Source organism: Lottia gigantea (genome assembly GCF_000327385.1).
Source record: "Lottia gigantea unplaced genomic scaffold LOTGIsca_36, whole genome shotgun sequence".
In the NCBI taxonomy this organism is placed as follows: Eukaryota; Metazoa; Mollusca; class Gastropoda; family Lottiidae; genus Lottia; species Lottia gigantea.
This window is the reverse complement of record NW_008709220.1, coordinates 2,164,182-2,181,408: the sequence shown is the minus strand read 5'-3', so window position 1 is coordinate 2,181,408 and position 17,227 is coordinate 2,164,182. Positions and strand designations below refer to the sequence as shown.

Here is a 17,227-nt window from a genome sequence, read left to right as displayed (position 1 = left end):
ATCAACTGGTAAAGTAGATATTGAGATGACTATACAGATAGCTGATATTGGGCTCTATCAACTGGTAAAGTAAATATTGAGATGACTATACAGATAGCTGATATTGGGCTCTATCAACTGGTAAAGTAGATATTGAGATGACTATACAGATAGCTGATATTGGTCTCTATCAACTGGTAAAGTAAATATTGAGATGACTATACAGATAGCTGATATTGGTCTCTATCAACTGGTAAAGTAAATATTGAGATGACTATACAGATAGCTGATATTGGGCTCCATCAACTGGTAAAGTAAATATTGAGATGACTATACAGATGGCTGATATTGGGCTCTATCAACTGGTAAAGTAAATATTGAGATGACTATACAAATGGCTGATATTGGGCTCTATCAACTGGTAAAGTAAATATTGAGATGACTATACAGATAGCTGATATTGGGCTCCATTAACTGGTAAAGTAAATATTGAGATGACTATACAAATGGCTGATATTGGGCTCTATCAACTGGTAAAGTAAATATTGAGATGACTATACAGATAGCTGATATTGGGCTCCATTAACTGGTAAAGTAAATATTGAGATGACTATACAAATAGCTGATATTGGGCTCTATCAACTGGTAAAGTAAATATTGAGATGACTATACAAATGGCTGATATTGGGCTCTATCAACTGGTAAAGTAAATATTGAGATGACTATACAGATAGCTGATATTGGGCTCCATTAACTGGTAAAGTAAATATTGAGATGACTATACAGATAGCTGATATTGGGCTCTATCAACTGGTAAAGTAAATATTGAGATGACTATACAAATAGCTGATATTGGGCTCTATCAACTGGTAAAGTAAATATTGAGATGACTATACAAATAGCTGATATTGGGCTCTATCAACTGGTAAAGTAAATATTGAGATGACTATACAAATAGCTGATATTGGTCTCTATCAACTGGTAAAGTAAATATTGAGATGACTATACAAATAGCTGATATTGGTCTCTATTAACTGGTAAAGTAAATATTGAGATGACTATACATATAGCTGATATTGGTCTCTATCAACTGGTTAAGTAAATATTGAGATGATTATACATATAGCTGATATTGGGCTCTATCAACTAGTAAAGTAAATATTGAGATGACTATACCTATAGCTGATATTGGTCTCTATCAACTGGTAAAGTAAATATTGAGATGGCTATACAAATAGCTGATATTGGTCTCTATCAACTGGTAAAGTAAATATTGAGATGACTATACAAATAGCTGATATTGGGCTCTATCAACTGGTAAAGTAAATATTGAGATGACTATACAAATAGCTGATATTGGGCTCTATCAACTGGTAAAGTAAATATTGAGATGACTATACAAATAGCTGATATTGGGCTCTATCAACTGGTAAAGTAAATATTGAGATGGCTACACAAATAGCTGATATTGGTCTCTATCAACTGGTAAAGTAAATATTGAGATGACTATACAAATAGCTGATATTGGGCTCTATCAACTGGTAAAGTAAATATTGAGATGACTATACAAATAGCTGATATTGGTCTCTATCAACTGGTAAAGTAGATATTGAGATGACTATACAAATAGCTGATATTGGGCTCTATCAACTGGTAAAGTAAATATTGAGATGACTATACAATTAACTGATATTGGTCTCTATCAACTGGTAAAGTAAATATTGAGATGACTATACAAATAGCCGATATTCTGCTCTATCAACTAGTAAAGAAGATATTGAGATGACTATACAAATAGCTGATATTGGTCTCTATTAACTGGTAAAGTAAATATTGAGATGACTATACAAATAGCTGATATTGGTCTCTATTAACTGGTAAAGTAAATATTGAGATGGCTACACAAATGGCTGATATTGGGCTCTATCAACTGGTAAAGTAAATATTGAGATGACTATACAAATAGCTGATATTGGGCTCTATCAACTGGTAAAGTAAATATTGAGATGACTATACAAATAGCTGATATTGGGCTCTTTCAACTGGTAAAGTAAATATTAAGATGACTATACAAATAGCTGAAATTAAGCTCTATCAACTGGTAAAGTAGATATTGAGATGACTATACAAATGGCTGATATTGGGCTCTATCAACTGGTAAAGTAGATATTGAGATGACTATACAAATAGCTGATATTGGGCTCTATCAACTGGTAAAGTAAATATTGAGATGACTATACAGATAGCTGATATTGAGCTCTATCAGCTGGTAAAGTAAATATTATGACGACTATACAGATAGCTGATATTGGGCTCTATCAACTGGTAAAGTAAATATTGAGATGACTATACAGATAGCTGATATTGAGCTCTATCAACTGGTAAAGTAAATATTATGACGACTATACAGATAGCTGATATTGAGCTCTATCAACTGGTAAAGTAAATATTATGACGACTATATAAATAGCTGATATTGGTCTCTTTTTGAAAGGATGATACACTTTATTTCCTGTAATTAAAACTCAAGCCTACGAACTTTGACCCCGGGAAGATGTTTGGTGCAGCTCTACCTTTCTCCAACTTGACGATTTGACTGGTGACATCTACCCGTTAATTTGCATCAAATATGCATGTTTCGCTGATCTTTCGTTAATTTCGGGATGTTTCCGTTTGATATATAGATGAGAACTTGTAATGGTAATCAATAGACTGTGTAATACATGGACAATAAAGCCCGAGTATGACGTCATTATTATTTGAATATCTATATAATACTCCTCCAAATAAGGAAATAAGAAATTGAGGATATTTTTGACCAGTTGTGTCAGTGTGTATAGTATTATAAGGTAAGGCTGAAATGTAGAATAACTTTATTAACTTAAGTCTAATTAAAATTCGAGAAGAAGAAGCGAACTAATTTTAATTGTGACACATATTGCATTTTTTCTTTAACGTTTTTAAGAAATAAATTACTTAAAATGTGTGTTCGAGAAAAACCATGGTCTATTGTCATCAATTTGTTGTTGTAGCATATTTGGATAACTGGACATAAAAGCCAAACGTGTCTTAAAGGAAAAGTAGGTGGAGCTTAGGTATACAATAGACAGTCTATTGTGATGTTATTATGTGATTTACACGGCTGAAGCACCACCCCTTTATTTAATACTCACGACTTGCACAAGATTTAATTGCATTGGATAAAATGGTAACGTCATTAATTTCGTAATATCATCAATCTGTCAATCATTTTATATAAGCTACAAGTCATATATCCCACATGTCTTACTAATTAACATATTTAAAGGAACGGATGCGCCATTTTTGAGGGGTTGATTTGAGTCTTGAATATATGTAAATAGTATTCTAGAGTAAAACCACATAAATTCTTTCAAAAATATCTCAAACTAGGAATTTATTTTTCGATTTCTAAAGATGTCTTTTCTATATATGACAATGTATCAAGAGAAGACGACTCGCCTTTTTTTTTAAATTTCAAGCGCGGATAACTCTGGACTCTGACGATGATCTGTGAATACTATTACTGATTGGATTGGGTAATACATTCTCGTTTCTGACTAGGATATGATTGGTTAAAAAATGTTGCCACTGTCCTTTAAATCATGTTTAGATATTTTAAGTCATAAGAACCGTGGTATATATACTACTCAGAATGTTGTAATGTTGATTTGAGATGGGATTAAATTCCTTCATTGTATCCATTTCTCAAGTATTCTCTTCTCAAAAGCTTACTTTTCCACTCATTTTCCTTTTCTTTTGAGAAATTTAATAATTAGCGCCCAGTAAATATTCACTGTTAAAATAGTGCTCAATACATATTCATTCAGTTCATCTCAGTATATATGTCGAGTTTCTCGGACTGCAATGTGATTTCATCTTGATTTGAAATACCACTGTTAAAATAGAGCTCAATACATCAATTGTAGAGAGATATAGAAATACCACTGTTAAAATAGTGCTCAATACATCAATTGCAGAGTGATATAGAAATACCATTGTTAAAATAGTGTTCAATACATCAATTGTAGAGCGATATAGAAATACCACTGTTAAAATAGTGCTCAGTACATCAACTGTAGAGATATATAGAAATACCACTGTTAAAATAGTGCTCAATACATCAATAGTAGAGCTATATAGAAATGCTAGTGTTACAACAGTGCTTAGTACATCAATTGCAGAGCGATATAGAAATACCACTGTTAAAATAGTGCTCAATACATCAATTATAGAGTGATATAAAAATACCACTGTTAAAATAGTGCTCAATACATCAATTGTAAAGCGATATAGAAATACCACTGTTAAAATAGTGCTCAATACATCAATTATAGAGTGATATAGAAATACCACTGTTAAAATAGTGCTCAGTACATCAATTGTAGAGCGATATAGAAATACCATTGTTAGAATAGTGCTCAGTACATCAATAGTAGAGATATATAGAAATACCACTGTTAAAATATTGTTCAATACATCAAGTGTAGAGCTATATAGAAATACCAGTGTTAAAACAGTGCTCAGTACATCAATTGTAGAGTGATATAGAAATACCAGTGTTAAAATATTGTTCAATACATCAATTGTAGAGCGATATAGAAATACCACTGTTAAAATAGTGCTCAATACATCAACTGTAGAGCGATATAGAAATACCACTGTTAAAATAGTTCTCAATACATCAAGTGTAGAGATATATAGAAATACCACCGTTAAAATAGTACTCAATACATCAATTGTAGAGGGATATAGAAATATTACTGTTAAAATAGTGTTCAATACATCAATTGTAGAGATATATAGAAATACCACTGTTAGAATAGTACTCAATACATCAACTGTAGAGCGATATAGAAATACCACTGTTAAATAGTGCTCAATACATCAATAGTAGAGTGATATAGAAATACCATTGTTAAAATAGTGTTCAATACATCAATTGTAGAGAGATATAGAAATACCACCGTTAAAATAGTACTCAATACATCAATTGTAGAGCGATATAGAAATACCACTGTTAAAATAGTGCTCAATACATCAATAGTAGAGTGATATAGAAATACCATTGTTAAAATAGTGTTCAATACATCAATTGTAGAGCGATATAGAAATACCACTGTTAAAATAGTGCTCAATACATCAATAGTAGGGTGATATAGAAATACCACTGTTAAAATAGTGCTCAATACATCAATTGTAGGGTGATATAGAAATACCATTGTTAAAATAGTGCTCAATACATCAATTGTAGGGTGATATAGAAATACCATTGTTAAAATAGTGCTCAGTACATCAATTGTAGAGACTTTATATTTTTTTAATAACAGAACCTATGACGTTACTACTCAGAGTTTTAAGCTATTCGTCAGACAGCTGTTGGCAGGCTGAAAATATATCAGTTGTCCGAATTTCGCATTGCATGGAACTTTGAGTTATAACAACATTTTTCAGGTTCTGTTTAAAGGATCCTTGATTATTAAGAACTATATGATTTTAATAGTAACACATGTGAATTGGTGAATCAGGTATTGGGTCAATAACCTATCTGACAGTGCTAAAACAGTCTGTTGTGAGCCCTGGTTCCCAACCTGTGGTGTTTTCACCCCCTAGGGTTCTGGGACTGTCAGGGGTATGGTGAACTAGTGTAGGAGAAGAATTTATTTTGAATTGAGAGAGCACCTCTGTGTGAAACAAATTTTGGGGGTGTAATTGCTCCAGGGGTATAAAGGCTGAGAAAGGTTGAGAACCTCTGGTCTGAAGAGAATTATTATTTTTTTTAACAGTGTATTGACCTTCATTTTTGTTCTTTCAGACAATCAACATGAATTCCAGAATCATCTCTTTATTGTGTATGTATATCACCATAGTAACCGTATCCTGTGGCTATATTGGATCTGGATCCGGATCATACGGAGGTGGAGGTTTTGGAGGCGGATATCCCATGATGTCATATCCTACTTTTGGAGGTTACGGCAAAATGATGGGCGGTTACGGAGGATTTGGAAACGGAAATTTAATGGGACTGTATGGAAAAATGGGCGGCGGCTATGGTGGATACGGAATGGGTGGATACGGCGGAAATTTTGGCTACGGTAGCGGTGGTGGATACGGTGGAATGGGATACGGAAATTTTGGATATGGTAGCGGTGGTGGATACGGTGGAATGGGAGGAGGGTATATTGGGAAAGGGATGATGGGTGGAAATGGAGGATATCTGAGAGGAGGTGGTAGCAGTTGGTAACCTTGACAGATTGTGATAGTTTTCGTTTATAACAGTAATTAATTTTGATAAAAATTTATTGTTTATATCTTAATCTTTCGTATAACATCACTCGCAAATTGCATGTATCAAGCATCGAGATGCCACGTGTTTCGTCAAAGCTTGGGAATTCAATGAAGTCGCTCATATCTATTACCTTACGACGTTGTTTTCTTGTTTCGTACTAAAGATAAGACTATTTTCTGTCTATGAATTGAGTTGCAATGAAGTAAAGTTTTATTTCGTGACGTCTCACGTTCGATGTCGTGACGTTTCACGTTTAACTTCTCTACTTCTGACATAACTAATTGACCTCTGATGTAGGTATGTACGTGATGATTTAATTTTCAACGAATCTTGTAATGGAGCAATCGTTATGACGCTGACCTTTGGAATCTCTGTTTCTAGAGTCTGATAGATGAACAAGCAGGTACACTGATCGTGTGGATGAAAAAAAAAAACACTAAATATTCAGCAGTAAAATTTATTCCAAGATATTTATAAAATATTGATTATACAATGATAATTATGCATAGATAATTTATCAAAAATATTATAACATAACAAAATAATAATATTCAACATTCATCTCTTGGGTGGAACAAGGTTGGGTGTAATTGACACGCAATCAAATCACCCTTAACTACACAAATAAACTCTTCCAGTTATACATATACTGTTACATATTAATAATAATATGCATGCGTGGAAGATTTTATTAGAAAGTCGAGGGATGTCAAGTAGATGACCGACATACTGTATGGGAGTGAGATAAACAATTAAAATGCATTGCTTATCGCTCTCCTAATGCTAGCTTCATAGCTATAAAAGACATAAATGACATAAATGTTTATGAAAACAGATAGATGTATATAGTTTACCTTCATAAATCCACGTCAGGTTTTAACACAATATCAAATTTCATGGCCTAAAAAGCCAATTTTCCATTTCACACAAATATATACAAAAATATCAAAACGAGACAATTGATATAAAATATACCCTGTTTACAATCCATAGAAAACTAACAAATAAACCTTATCATTTTACAGTTTCTTTTCTCAACCAACTGTTCAAACTTTATCTGATTCAAATGTCCAAACATTATCAAATCAAATGATCAAACTTTATCTCAATCAAATGTCCAAACTTTATCCAAATCAAATGTTCAAACTTTATCCAAACCAAATGTTCAAACTTTATCTAAATCAAATGTTCAAACTTTATCTAAATCAAATGTTTCAAACATTATCTAAATCAAATGTTCAAACTTTATCTCAATCAAATGTTTCAAACATTATCTAAATCAAATGTCCAAACTTTATCCAAACCAAATGTTCAAACTTTATCTAAATCAAATGTTCAAACATTATCTAAATCAAATGTTCAAACATTATCTAAATCAAATGATCAAACTTTATCTCAATCAAATGTCCAAACTTTATCCAAATCAAATGTTCAAACTTTATCCAAACCAAATGTTCAAACTTTATCTAAATCAAATGTTCAAACTTTATCTAAATCAAATGTTTCAAACATTATCTAAATCAAATGTTCAAACTTTATCTCAATCAAATGTTTCAAACATTATCTAAATCAAATGTCCAAACTTTATCTTAATCAAATGTCCAAACTTTATCTCAATCAAATGTCCAAACATTATCTCAATCAAATGATCAAGCTTTATCTCAATCAAATGTCCAAACTTTATCTCAATCAAATGTCCAAACTTTATCTCAATCAAATGTTCAAACATTATCTAAATCAAATGTTCAAACTTTATCTCAATGAAATGTTCAAATATTATCTAAATCAAATGTTCAAACTTTATCTAAACCAAATGTTTCAAACTTTATCTAAACCAAAAGTTCAAACTTTATCTAAACCAAATGTTTCAAACTTTATCCAAATCAAATGTTCAAACTTTATCTCAATCAAATGTTCAAACTTTATCTAAATCAAATGTTCAAACTTTATCTCAATCAAATGTTTCAAACATTATCTAAATCAAATGTTCAAACTTTATCTAAATCAAATGTTTCAAACTTTATCTAAACCAAATGTTCAAACATTATCTCAATCAAATGTTTCAAACTTTATCTCAATCAAATGTTCAAACTTTATCTCAATCAAATGTTCAAACTTTATCTAAATCAAATGTTCAAACAATACCTAAATCAAATGTTCAAACTTTATCTCAATCAAATGTTCAAACTTTATCTCAATCAAATGTTTCAAACATTATCTCAATCAAATGTTCAAACTTTATCTCAATCAAATGTTCAAACTTTATCTAAACCAAATGTTTCAAACTTTATCTAAATCAAATGTTCAAACTTTATCTCAATCAAATGTTTCAAACTTTATCTCAATCAAATGTTTCAAACATTATCTAAATCAAATGTTCAAACATTATCTAAATCAAATGTTTCAAACTTTATCTCAATCAAATGTTCAAACATTATCTAAATCAAATGTTCAAACATTATCTAAATCAAATGTTTCAAACTTTATCCAAAGCAAATGTTCAAACATTATCTCAATCAAATGTTTCAAACTTTATCTCAATCAAATGTTCAAACTTTATCTCAATCAAATGTTCAAACTTTATCTAAATCAAATGTTCAAACATTATCTAAATCAAATGTTCAAACATTATCTAAATCAAATGTTCAAACTTTATCTCAATCAAATGTTCAAACTTTATCTAAATCAAATGTTCAAACTTTATCTCAATCAAATGTTCAAACAGTATCTAAATCAAATGTTCAAACATTATCTAAATCAAATGTTCAAACATTATCTAAATCAAATGATCAAACTTTATCTAAATCAAATGTTCAAACATTATCTAAATCAAATGTTCAAACATTATCTAAATCAAATGATCAAACATTATCTAAATCAAATGTTCAAACATTATCTAAATCAAATGTTCAAACATTATCTAAATCAAATGATCAAACATTATCTAAATCAAATGTTCAAACATTATCTAAATCAAATGTTCAAACATTATCTAAATCAAACTTTATCTTATATACTTTTATTCCATCAGATGTCTGTGGTTCCTGCAATTCCACTAAAACTAAGTGCTTGATGACGTCACGTGTGTGATAAAGCATATTTTGAGATTAGATACTCCAGTGAATACAGCTAATCAGCGCACTCAACACCCCTCAACTTTCTATTGAACTCTTCCACACATGCATACTTTCTATCAATATGTAGTTATATGTATGAATGGAAGAGCTCATTATTAGAATTTTGGAGTTGATTGTTTGTTACCTGACAATTATATCCAGCTGTGAATGATCTAGTCTGGAATATCAGGAACCACAATGATCAGAAGGAAAGATGAATGGTGTAAATAGAATCCAGAAATGTTCCTGATAAAGATAATCTTTTTTGATTCCCTTCACAAGACTTTCGAACTTTAATATTACATAATCTGAATGAGGTGACGAATAGATGAGGTGTACGGTGATGGATTATCGATATAGAAGAAAATAGAACAAGTGTTCGGACATGTTGGTACTACTATTTTCTACTATTTTCTACTATATTCCGCACCTTGCACTGCAGATCAGTGGTGCATTTGTATCATCCACATTTCCAGCATGTGATGATGTGAGGTGCTCTCTCAATTCAAAATAAAATTCTTTTACACCAGTTGGCCACACCCCTGACACACTGGTCCCACATCCCCAGGGGGTGAAAACACCCCAGCTTGGGAACCAGGGCCTTAGAAGTTTATTCTCGTCTTTATACCTGAATATAGACCATGAGGAGGTTTTCTAGTCCTGAGAAATCCCTGATCACACACTTTGTATATATAGGAACCGTGGAGTAGACCTCCAACCAGGACTGGTACCCTCTGAAATCATCAAAGGGGAGGCGCTCGGAGGGCCAATCATCAATGAAATAGTGAAAACTTTTATGTGTATTGGGGACACTGATAGCATCGATTAGCACCATTTTAATTTTCAATCAATCATCTTGAATTAGTGTAATTCCACTCTAACTAAGAGATGTATGACTAAGGCCTCTTGATTTTAGTTGCAGCTTTTGCTACAGTCTTGCCATTAATTGCTTAGTTTTAGCAGAATTACAAGAACCACTTCTGAAAGAAGTCTGATTGAATTTTGAATGGTGAAAAGTGCCATCAGTGTCACTGATAAATATAAGGTCGTAAAAACCATTTTAAAATCCCCTTTAAGGTAAATATAGAACAGGTTTTTCATGAAGTTAATCTTGCTTGCCGTTTTGAGTTGATTTGGGTGTAGTTTGACCTCCATCTTGTATTTCTGTTACAGATATAATCCATCGTAATATAACCACCACTGAAATATAAACCATACTTATGAATGCCACCGTTCGCCATTTTTTAGTGTTATTTGGGTCTTAAATAATCTGGATGTAAATAATTTGGATGTAAATAATCTTCAGAAGTACTTGAACTGTTCAAAATGTGCATAATTCCTTCAAAAATATCTCAAACTAGAAATTTCACTTTCTCTTTCTATATTATTATATCTTTCCTATATATGGCAGAAGAAAAGACAAGTCATCATTTTAACCATATAATTCTGGTCACACATGAATTTCGACGGTGAGCTGTGAACACTATTACTGATTAGCTCAGCTAACAAAATTCCTCTTTGTGAGATTTAACTATGATTGGTCAAACGAATGTCCCTTTTATCATTTATCAATGAAGTAGGAGAGAAAATAATGTTTGATGTCGTAGAATTATGTTAATGAAAGGGGTCAACCTGATAACTACATCTATTAAAGATGGTTTCCTTATTTTTAGTGTCAAATTAAGCATTTGATTAATTGGTGTTTCTAATGAATTATCATGTATTCTTAATCATATCATTATGTTCTTATTGCATATGATTAATCATAAATGTCCATTTATGTACTGTCTGGATAAACAAAAAAAACAACATTTGGACCTTTCTTGATCAGTCACTCATTGGAATTCTGCTGGTAATTCTCTCCTAATTCAGCTATTTATGAATTAATTATAGACATGTGAGACAAGGGAATCCATCTTTAACCGTTGATCTCAATAGCAATATTGGTGTGCATAGGCAATTCATCAAGATACAAATTCTAGGACATCCTAGCGTTTTGAGAATACAGGGCCAGTAATGCTAGTGAGACCAACATTTGATTTTTAATTGAATTAAAAAGACTTACCAAATAAGAAAGCTACAGATACTATAATTCTCTGAGTTGACGTACCAGCGACAATAACATTACATAGATAGTTAAACAACGGATAACATGTCAGAAAACACCAGAAAAATACATTCAATAATCCTCGAGAACTCTTGGGTATTTTATACGGAGTTCCTTTCAACTTTTCATTGTTAATAAACTCATCAAACGTCTTATCCTAAAATATAAATCATCATAGAATATAGTCACCTTGATACTTCGTTTACCAATAGATAGAGTTATGGTTCATATACAATCAAATATAGTACTGCTGAAAGAAGATTCTAAAATCAAGGGTTATGAATAACATTCTCTCATGCAATTATGACCAGTATTCTCACTCCACTGATGATAGTCTGCATTTCTGAAACATTCTTAAAGGGACAGAAGCTCCCATTTTGTTTACATATATTCAAGACCAAATCAACCCCCATAATCACCCACCGGTCCCTTTAAAGACACTTTCCAACTGAGTTTATCAGCTTGGCATCTGTTGTTATAAAAAGAAGTAAAGATAGCTTGCCAGGCAAGGTAACATACATATGCCAACTGACAGCTGTCAGAAATATAACAGTCTTTAGTTACTAAAACACTAATTTTCTCATATTCAAGAACTTTAAAGAATGATTTGTAGTTTAAAAATTATATGGCAGAGCCTCAAGAAAAGACAAGTTCTGGAAACACATGGATTTGAAGGCTCAAATTTCAACTTTCAGCTGTGAACATTATATCAGAGATTGGCTTAGCTAAAAAATTCCTGTTTCTGAGACTGATTGGTAAAAAGGGTTGACAAACCTGTCACTTATATTTTAGTGTCAAATTAAGCAAATTATTTGATTAATTCGTGTTTCTAATGAATTATCATGTATTATTAATCATATCTTTATGTTCTTATTGCATATAATTAAGAGTTTTAACCAAAAAAATACTTTTTGACCTTTCTTGATCGGTCACTCATTGGAATTCTGCTGGTAATTCTCTTCTAATTTAGATAATTATGAAGTAATTATGGATATGTGAGACAAACTGGTATTTTTCGAAGTCATTAGAACACCTCTACTTTCTATTCATATAAGTATTAGCATTTTCATTTATGAAAATAATGGAACCAATCTTTAAGACATTATATCCATCAGATACATTCAACTACCAGTACACAATAACTAACCTTATCAAGATAAAGATTTCTCAACCATTCAGCACATTCTTCATCAGTTTTACATGGAATATCTTCTAGTTTATATCTTCTGTAATATCAACAACAGAGTTTTACATCTTTCATATCTACTTCTTCCAGTGCAATGAGGGAAATTTTTCCACGACAGTTACATTAGCAACTCCTTAATGTTTTCCGACTGGCGAGGGATCTTATTGTGCACAGCATGTAGCACACTGGAGCACACAGGACCTCGATTTATGGTCCCATACGAACGACTAGAAGCTTTTTACATGACAGTCCCTCTTACATGCAATCACTGACAGGGGGGAAACAGGATTGAAAAGTCTGAAGGTATTATCTTGTGATTGAACCCTAGACCCTCAGGTTAGCAAAAAACATCTGATAAATTGATTCACAGTGCTCCCTTTGGAAATATGAACAAGATTCAGAATAAATCAGAGCAAGGGTAATAACTCTGTAACCTATTGTCAAAACACAATCTTATTAAAACTTACTTTAAAAACACATGGTGCTCAACAAATCAATGTGAAGCTGATTGAGATATAATTATGTGTAAATTAAAGTCAAGAACAATAACTCTGAATGTGATTCGTACAAACTTACTTGAAAGACAAATGGGCTATGACAGGTATACGTTGAGCAATGGTGGATATGGATGGCTTAGGATGTTTCTCAAATACTATTTCACTATCATATACAGCTGCAACTACAAATACACGTATTCAATTTTGAAATTGCCTATTCTGGCATGTAAAAGTGATTTTGAACGGCTGAGAGTAGGATGTGATTTGCTGTTTTAAATTGCTTGTAGTATCAGTAGTATGTAACCTTGGTATAAATCCTGCTAGATTACAATGGAGATCCAAAAAAAAAGAAACCTTTGCAGACCCTCCATGTCAGACTAGCCATGGGTATCTGCATTTGGAATCTTAATCCCAAAAGTTGTCCCTTCATTGAGTCAGTCTGCCCCCTATTTGTACTAAGGTTTTCCCAGTCACTGCTACATCCCTAAGACTCATTACTTAAAACTGGTCCTTGGTCATATCTCTAACAGTAGGGTCAACTGAAGTACTGTACACCAGGACCCTTATTCTAGAAAACTTGAATTTTAATGATTTTAGCGTTCTAGTCATCTGATTGGTCAATCCTAAAATTGAGTTTTATCATCCAATCAGATTACTGTATTAAGTACTGTTAAATTCTAAGAATAAGGCCCTAGGAATATAGGAACAGCTCTATTTTTCTAGATGAAAAAAAACAACTTACATTTTCCCTTCATATCTCGTACAAAGGCAGTAAAACCTTTAGGTCTAGGTAGAAGATGATGTTTCATATCAGGATAGCCTCGAGATCTAGAAACTTCTAAACTAGACTGATATTTCTCTTCTGTAAACCTTGTACCTTCTGGGTACATATACACCTGGTGATAAAACAAAAACAAGTTAGTTTATAAATATAATAGCGGCAGGTGTCACAGGCCTGGCAGACTTACTCTTTTCTAAACACCTGATGGTACTTCTCTTTGCTGGAGTCCACTACTATACAACTTTTACTCTTGATTTTGCCATAATTTGGACGAGATTTTGATTACATGAATTGTCTTGCGGGTACTAATTATTAGCTTAAGGTAAGTGGTTTTCAACTTTTTTCTTTCTATTACCCCTCTCAGGATCTTTGACCAATTGCATTACCCACATTACCCCTATGATTTTCTCTTAGGGATTCCCCACAATCTTTTTCACGTCAAAAAATATCGGGAAATCAGATATCTTGGATTTTAATAAATTCAACTGAATACTAAAAGACAAGTTGTGATACTTACTGTGACAGGATAATTATCAGGATATTCCGTTAAATTTTTTAATCCTGTTTTTAAAATAGACTTATCTTCCTGCCAGTTTCGTTTTAAAAAGATGGACTCCGAGAAATACCACGTCCAGCCCACTAACGGAACATATTTATGAGAATTCTTGGAGTAAACTTTATGATTCTGAAATAAAAGAGAAAGATTGGTTTGAACAATATTTAATAGACCAAGGGGCACCTGGAGTTAGAAGGGCTACAGAAGGGTTCCTAGAGTTCCAAAATTTATAGGGCCAATGTATCTTGACATGCTCAGAGCTGTTCAGTTCTAGTAATTAATTATACATGAGATATATTCACAATATTATATTTGGTGAACATTGTACAGTCTAACTCATTAAGGGTGGTGCTAAATACAGGTGACCGTTAACCAAGTTAGACTGTATATAAAAGAAGTGGCAGCACTGGCCTCCCGAGACTGGGGGTACAAATAGGTGGCAGACATGATAAAAGTATCCAGTTGTTCTGTGCAATATAAAATTCCCTCATTGCACACTGCTTAAAGGTATAGGTTTATTGTGTTTAATTGTTACCCCCAATCTGATAATTATCTAAAACTAGGAATGGATGGCGAGCGAGAGAACACTATTACTGATTAGCTTTGCTAAAAAATTCCAGTTTGTGAGACTAAAGTATGATTGGTTAAAAAAATGGCACAAGTTCAATTAAAATTTTTTATACTGTATTTGATTTGTCATTTTTATATTTGTAAGCCTACCCCAAGCATCTGGAAATTCTCTGCCACAATTGATGTCATCAACCAATCTATCTCATATCGATGATTTTGAATACATATACAATTCTCTTTACCAAAATGTTTGAAATCTGCCATATCAGTATACACATAACATTCAGAATTAGACCACCAACTTCCTAGAAACGTGTAAACTGAAAAAAACAACAACAGAGATCATGATAGACTTGAAATTCATAGAAATTATAAATAAACAAAAACAATTAAACGTATATGAGAAAGAAATAAAAATGTCAAACTTAAAGAGATTGTAAAGAGGTTCTGTAAATTTTGTATGTGTATCAGGGACACTGATATCATCAATTTACATCATTCTAATTTTCAATCAGATGTCATAATTTATTAGCAGTCTATAACATTGCTGGTAAATATTCAGTTATCATGTAACCACGGGCCCCACCCTAAGAAAATAACACAGGATAGCACATGTTAAAAAAAATTTCTAGGGAGGTCCCATGGTTCCCCACTCACATAGTTGAGCCGCTGAGGTATCAGCAAACTACAGAACGTGAGTTAAAAATATAGTACCAGTACTTACAAGACCAATAACACCAACCAAGATGTACATTTATAATTCTATAAATAGTCTTATTTATCGGCCATATTACACAGGAACATAACATCAATGCGGAGATGATAAACCCTGCTGCTATATAGGTATAGGCTAGGATTATAAACCCTAGTAGAGTTAATCCTAATCTTATCTTCTCTATCACTGCCATCTTCATACAGCTTCAACTCAATTCTGCAACAAATGGAATTTAGGATGAAAAATAGAAATTTAGAGAAATAATCTGAAGAATTAATTTACATCTTTACACAAATTGATCTAACTTCTGAAAAAATGGAATTCGGGATGGAAAGTAAAATACAGAATACATTCAACATAGTTGTATTCTTAACAGAAATGAGATCAAAAATCATTTTTCATTTTAATATTGAAAAACTAGGGGAAGAAATAGCTACAATCTGGCAAAGATATTGTTGTATTATCAGATCTGATTCAAAATACAAACATGACCAGTTTTTTTTTGTACCAGAAGTGTTTTGGTAAAATCTGTAACTTTGTAATATTGTTGTTCCTTGTAAAACCATTTCATGCGTGCTTACTAAAAACATGAACTGACAAGAACTGACCAGGAGACAACTAGAAACAACCAGAATTACCCTAATTAGCTTGCTTAGAATTTATTGCTCGTTTCAGCAAGTAACGATTAAGTACGCATGTCATGGTCGAATCAGAGTTTAGAAATTAAATAGGCCTATATCAAACTCATTCAAAAATTTTAAACATGAAACATCTGCTTCAGTTTGTCAATATTAATTTTTCTCCATTAAAATATGTATGTAACAGCAGGAATAATTATTTAAAACCACTGAATATTATTATTGAAAATTGTATCATCTTTCAGTAGGCTACTTGACAAGATGAATTACAAACTGTTTTATATCATAAACAGATAATCATCTTCACAATGTCAAGCTATTACTCGTTTCATACTTTGATAGTATTGTATTCAAGGAATAAGATGAAGTTTGTAATAACTTGACATTGTGAAGACGGAAGAACTAAGCCGAGATAAATCGGTCCTGTTAAACACACAAGAATATAAGATAAGATTAGTGCTGGGTATCGATTACCAATTTGAGATAGATTATCCACAGCATGCTCCCGATCATTGATCCATTAATAATCAAAATATTTTAATTGCTTAATTTCAATGGCTTATAGTTGTATCATAGAGGGAAGCTTATAAAACGAATATTTATTGCTTTGATCAATTACTGTACTGTATTTAGGACATGGATTAAGATACTAGAAGAGATTGAATGATTAATCTTACCAAAAGAACACTAGGGAAATAAAACATTTATCAATTATGAAATTTGATAAGTGATTATTTTACCTAGTAGTCCTAGACAAGATAAAAAGATAAAAATT

General features: G+C 32.1%; 3 protein-coding genes across 3 annotated transcripts in view; 2 read left to right on the top strand and 1 right to left on the bottom strand.

The window, feature by feature from the left end:
- Positions 1-6,241, top strand: part of LOTGIDRAFT_162914 (hypothetical protein) — a gene marked incomplete at both ends in the record, with an annotated part of 17,437 nt that extends 11,196 nt beyond the window's left edge. Inside the window, one exon of the mRNA XM_009058931.1 lies at positions 5,813-6,241. Coding sequence (XP_009057179.1) covers positions 5,813-6,241 — 429 coding nt within the window. The remainder of the gene's footprint in view (positions 1-5,812) is intronic.
- A 2,541-nt stretch (positions 6,242-8,782) lies between these two features.
- LOTGIDRAFT_121281 (hypothetical protein) lies at positions 8,783-9,376 on the top strand (the record flags this gene model as incomplete). Its single annotated transcript, XM_009058930.1, has 1 exon — positions 8,783-9,376. The coding sequence occupies one exon, from the start codon at positions 8,783-8,785 to the stop codon at positions 9,374-9,376; it is 594 nt and encodes a 197-aa protein (XP_009057178.1).
- A 1,131-nt stretch (positions 9,377-10,507) lies between these two features.
- LOTGIDRAFT_121170 (hypothetical protein) lies at positions 10,508-16,007 on the bottom strand (the record flags this gene model as incomplete). Its single annotated transcript, XM_009058929.1, has 8 exons — positions 10,508-10,602; positions 11,468-11,666; positions 12,657-12,735; positions 13,272-13,374; positions 13,935-14,088; positions 14,497-14,658; positions 15,250-15,419; positions 15,824-16,007. 8 exons carry the CDS (start codon positions 16,005-16,007, stop codon positions 10,508-10,510), a joined length of 1,146 nt encoding a protein of 381 aa, XP_009057177.1.
- Positions 16,008-17,227: the final 1,220 nt, after the last annotated feature.